The following is a 6,023-nucleotide window of genomic DNA, read 5'->3' as shown; positions in this document are numbered from 1 at the left end:
TGAACAAAAACAATAACAATTCAAAATTAATTTCTTGGGTAGATTAGTTTGATAAATAACTGTAATAGGAGGGCCTTTTGGTATTTGCTTATTTTGATAAACGCAGTATCCTTGCTTATACAGTTGGATGGGAGGCTATTCTAAAATGGCTTATATTCGGGTTTTGTTTTACCTTCTCGTATATACGAAGTATAGAGAAAGTCTTGTAATCGTGCAAAAAAATCGTTTGTTTACAGACACACATATACATACACAGACATACAATCGAGATTGCAAAATTAAGATTTTTCCGACTTGGGAGGTGTAAAACGTCGAGATTTGCAAAAATCTCGATTTTTTTCGCACGATTACAATACTTTCTCTATACTTCGTATACGAGGAAGTAAAAATGTAGATAATGAAAAAAAAATCATTGTTGGATCTCACAATGGTCAAATGGAAAGACAGATAGTGCACTCACCACATAAAATGTAAGCACGACAATTAAAATTTATATAATCCTTAAATCTGTATACGGTTGTTTTTGTGCTTTTCAATTTCTATATATGTGAAATGATAAATATAATTTTTATTTATTCAAAGAAAAGAACAACTTAAGGATTCATTGAAAAATATATAATATATTAGTAATTAGAAAAAGAAGGTGATCTATATATAATATAAAGTACGTAGCGGAATAAATATAAATATTTTTATTACTCTTAAATTATAAGGTTTTCCTTTTTCTCGTCTCGTCTCGTCTCATCTCGTCTCGTTTCGTTTCGGTTCGTTTCGTTTCGTTTTGTTATTTTGTTTTGTTTTGTTTTTAATTTTCTTTTAGTTGCAAAACATCAGCAAATACTTGAATGATATGGTTTCCCATTTCAAAAATATGAAATTCAGCAGATCTGCCTAAACTTTGAGTTGTACGTGTAGTAGATTGCGAGGCTGATACAGGAGTTTATGTTTTCCAAGATCATACACACGTTGCCCACCGTCACGTAGAGATAACTCAATCGTCCGCCCAGCGTTAGCTCAGGGACGATAACACCCGCTAAGATGAACACGATCGTGGGCGTGTGACACAAGATGTGTGCAAGGGAGATCACCACGACTTGTAGCACGACTTGTCTGTCTTTACCTGTCAGTCCCGCGACTTTCTTTTTCGAAAAATTGTCTTTGATTCTGGATTTTTCAGCGGCATTCGTCCCAGAGGGTAGATTGCGTTGGGCGTTGGCTGATCTAAACTTCTGTGACTTTGTTAGCGCTCTTGCCATTATAATAGTTGATACAATAATAACCGCGAACGTTGAGATGGGTATCGCCATGTTTAGTATATCCCACACAATGTCTTTCAGATATCTCCGGTCGGGTGATATCCACGCTGACGGCCTTGACCTATTATGAACGGGGTCAAACTTTTCTACCACGCCCATGTAGGTAAAGACTGGGGAATACACAAGTACACAAAACAAGATACTCACTATCATGGTTGTTGTTGCAGTTTTTCTCTGGAAGATGTTTCTAAAGTAAAATGGTAACGAGACACACATACACCTGGCTACAGAGATAAAACTTGTGTTTAAAGCCACGACAGCAGACAAAGGTATGAAGAGATTTGTACTGAACAGACCGGCAATATAAGGATCCACGGGAAACCAGTCATCAAAAATAAACTCTGAGACGTATAAAACTCCACCGAACCCTGTCACAAGGGAGACAACAGATAAACTTAAATCTGAGATTGATAACAAAAGAAACGAAACTGTCATGGCGTCTTTGAGTCCCATTAAAATAAAGGTTCGAATGTTGATGATGTTGGTGAGAATGCCAAATGTAGAAACTAGCACATAAAGAATACAGCATGAAAACATCATGACCAGATACTGTTCAAATGTTAAAAACATGCTAGAATTTGATAAGTCTCGCAAAGTCGAATTCTCCATCGTAGTATTTGTCAACCTAGTGACTTCCCTTGGGTAAGTATTTAAAACGTCTCGAATTTCTAGCATCGACTTTCCGTTCGTAAAATATGAAGACTACCGAACACCTAAAAGTTAATCAATAATTTAAATCTTTTCTATCCTTCTGAGTGTTATGTTAAATGTAATTGAATGTATTACTGTTACGGTTTAATCAAAAAAGATTAGAGATTCGGATCAAAATAATAGGTCTCAGAAACAACGGATTGCAAGCAAATAAATAAAGATAAACGTCATTTACTTACAACTTAACTTTTTAAAATGGTAGTTTTTTTTGTTAAGGTAACCCTTTATTTAAATCATAAATGATGAAATTTGTAGTGTTACAAGGCGAACATTGAAAATTGATTTTTTTTTAAACCGACTACAGATAAACACCCGATGTTGTGTGTAATTTAATAGTTCCGCTTTCAACAGTAGACACAGGATAGCTATTTGTTTTGAATTTGTCTTTGAACTGACACTATAATCAAGGAAAACTCTTTTGTTTAAATCATAAAACAGTTTTGAGTAAAATAGTGTATATTATAAAAACAAAATAATGGGATTGTTTATTATGCTTTTTACCAAATGTAGATTAATTTGATACAGTTGTGCATTTTAAAAATCAATTGTACAAGTAAATAAGGTGTTTTAGTTTCTCTTCAAATAGTTAGCAGAAAATGAAGTTTTACATTAACGTCTTCTAACTATATGATAATAGTATTATCCGAGTTGTTAAAAATAATATTTTTATTACAGTCAGTATCAAACAGTATTTTTTATGTCTATTACTGATGCGACGACACTGAAGATTGTATCGCTTCCATTCAACATTTTTAATATTGAAAATATTTCAACAAGAAATGCTAGCGTGTGGTGTTTTCTGTTTCCTGATGCGGGCATTAGACTTAATTACCAACAGTTTGACCATATGGACTTGTATGAACATTGGCCAAACTCAGGGCTTTATAGCTTCTTTTCTTTTCTTGATGGACTCAGATTTTAATTTCTCGGTTATTTCCCTTTTCTCCATTCACGGTATGTGTTGGATTGGAAAATTGTTGCTGGAATTTGGATAAATCTAAGTGAGCCACTTCTGCTGTACTGTCGTAGTGAACTTACTTTGCTTGTGTGTTTCCTGAAGTAAAGAAGCGATCTAACTTGCATGGATTCCAACATGTGTTGTCTGTTTTCATCTCAAATAAATACGTGAAAGGGTCGGTGTTATTTTTTTGTTAATTTTTTTTTTCAAATTTCTGAAACAGTAGGGTACAGTGTTTCTTCCCGACTTTTTTTGTCCGGAGTGGCTCTTGAAATTTTCTGGGGGGGGGGGGGGACGACTAAAATTTTCTATATTAATTCCATTACGTTGGGGGGAGGGGCAGTAGAAGAGATGCCTGGAAGAAACTCTGGTAGGGTAGTCTACAAGTATGGCTTAACCAGTAAAAAGTAAAAACAAATATTATACAGCTTTCATAAATAGTGCTGCGACATTTGCCAGACAGAAATGCCCTTAAAATAAACACAGGGTAAAATATTTATTCCAATATTCAGTTTGTGTCTACATAGTGGATTCTCTTTATTTTCATTACGAAATCATTTTTTTTATTAACCACCAATATTATTATATTGTAGGATTGAATTATTTTACATTCATATAAGTTTCTTTATTATAACATTAAAAGCTGCTTTGAAAGCATGTTTCGAATAGACGGCAATATCATTTAAAGCACCGCCAATAAGATGACGCTAATAACCTGCCGATGTGTATCAAATTTCACCGAGCGATTGAAATACTGACTGACTACAGTCATAGATTCCACATTGGGAGGTTTTTTCTCGCCAACTCTGCACATGGTTTAAGCGATGGGTGTTTCTGACAACTGAATGAGATTTAAAGTATCCCCTGATAGCTTTTTTCCCGCTCCCTCCTCAGCTCCACCAAACATACTTCATCTGCCCCGAGATTTCTTTTAACGTTATGTCATTAGTACCCCCCCCTTTTTTCTCCTCGCTCAGATTTCACTTCTCCACATACTTCATACCTCTTCTTCTTCTTCGTTCTTAATTTAGTATATGATGGAGAATGTAACCAACAAGCCCAACTTCGTGTTTGAACTTTCTGCTGATGAGGAAATCTGGAAAACCCTACTAAACTCGTAAACCAGTAGCACCGGATATTGAGAAAATGGCACAGGACAGAGGACTGGAGATCTTTGGTTGGCGGCCCATACCCCAGCAGGACAGAGGACTATAAAATCTTTAGTTGACGGCTCATACCTTAGCAGGACAGAGGACTCTGGAGATCTGTAGTTGGTGGTCCATACCTTAGCAGGGGTGACGAGCATTGAATGAATGAATAGACATATTTCACTTGACACCCACCCCGAAATTTAAATAAATAAGTTGACTTTATCTCCCCTTCCCAATTTTTCTCGAGGGTTTTACTATGTCGTCGAGTCGATTAAATTCACCACCAACAGATTATCCTAATACAACCTGTGAACTAAAGCATGAGATTTTCAGCAAACTTTCAACTGTTGACATGTCAAGGGCTGCATTCATGAAAACTGCGAACGAGGAAGTGGAATAGTGTTTAAAGAAGCTGGAGTAAATCCAAAACGTTGACGAGTTGGAGGTTGGCTGTGTGCTCATCGTCTGAGATCAATGCAGAGCTTTGAGTCGTACGTCTTTATGATCACTTCCTTTTCAAAGGAACAACTTATGTGAAGCTAGTCACATCTAGAAGTCACCCAACACAATCTAGCCCACCGCACAACTCACTAGATGATAAAAGAATAACTAATACTAACCTGGGGAGGGGGTGTCATACTCACTGTAGCGTCACTTGGGGTGCTTGTTTTAAGGGATGTAACGGATACATCCCTACCCTATGACGCCACGCTTATAGCTATGATGCCACGCCTGTAGCTGTGCGCCACGCCTATAGGGCTTGTAAGCAGTGTTTCTTCCAGACTTTTTTCTCCGGGAGGGGGGGGGCACTTGAAATTTTCGTGGGGGGTAGACTTTCTTCGGGGGGGGGGGGGCGGACAATGTTAAAAGAATGTATTTTCTATATAAATTATATAAATTTCATTTCGTTCGGGGGGCGGTAGAAGCCCCCCCCCCCCCGAAGAGATGACTGGAAGAACCTCTGCTTGTAAGTCTCTTTGCTTCTCTTACTTAAATTTTGAAATCTCGTTAGACAGGGTCATGTGTATTCTCAAACAATAGCGTAAGTATTTTATATTTCTTGTTTTACCGATTTAATAAACAAATTCACAATTGGTTTGAAAAATACTAGCTGGCTAGTATAAGAAGTTGGTGACCTACTTACAAGCCGTATAGCTGTGACTCCACGCATATAGCCTGATAGGAAACATTTCAAGAGCAGTCTCTATCTAGTTCACTTGTTCCTAACAAATGTTTAAATATTTCCCTGAAAAGCTGGTGATGGTTTAGAAATATTCAGAATTTGTTTTTCTCTGCATGCATTGTTTTACCGCAGAAAATTTAAAATATAAGCTGACTCTGACGGTCAATAGCGCAGATGAAGCAGAGTTCACCTAATTCTCTGACCTCGATATGTAAAGTTATAGTGTCGTCAGTTGTATGCCCAACTGCCAAATTTTCCATCAAAAAACTATTTTATTTTATTTTTTTTATTGTTTGTGTAGTATCTAGAAACAGCTTCTTTAATAGTTTCGCCTGGAGAAAAAGATTTCAAAGAAAAAAACTCGTATAAAATGTTACTTTTAATAGCTTTTGTGTTGCATTGAAAGTAAACAAAACAGTATTTAATTCTTATTCCACAGGCTTACTTTTAAATTGGAACTACGCTTAATAAACATTTGGAATTTAGTCAAACATTTCATTTTTTCACACTGAGGCTTCATAGATTCGCAGAATGTTCGTGATTTTCTGTTAGGTAAAGCAGTTGGCCTTGAACTTGGAGTTGTACGTGTAGTAGATGGGTAGGCTGATGGCGGGGTGAACTGTCTCACACATCATGCGAACACTACTCACGCTTAAAAATAAATAGCTCAAGCGCCCGTTCAGTGAAAATTCAGGAACGAAAAC

The 6,023-nt window shown here is 36.6% G+C and overlaps 1 protein-coding gene across 1 annotated transcript; it reads right to left on the bottom strand.

Moving 5' to 3' along the window:
* Positions 1–878: 878 nt before the first annotated feature.
* On the bottom strand, positions 879–1,925 carry LOC131941642 (uncharacterized). The gene has a single exon (XM_059301022.1). The coding sequence runs from the start codon at positions 1,923–1,925 to the stop codon at positions 879–881; it is 1,047 nt and encodes a 348-aa protein (XP_059157005.1).
* Between the last annotated feature and the right edge of the window lie 4,098 nt (positions 1,926–6,023).

This window comes from Physella acuta, unplaced genomic scaffold (assembly GCF_028476545.2).
Source record: "Physella acuta isolate Inbredline_101_S28 unplaced genomic scaffold, ASM2847654v3 ptg000368l, whole genome shotgun sequence".
Lineage (NCBI taxonomy): Eukaryota > Metazoa > Mollusca > Gastropoda > Physidae > Physella > Physella acuta.
Note: the sequence above shows the minus strand (reverse complement) of the source record. Positions and strands in the feature narration are given on the sequence as shown.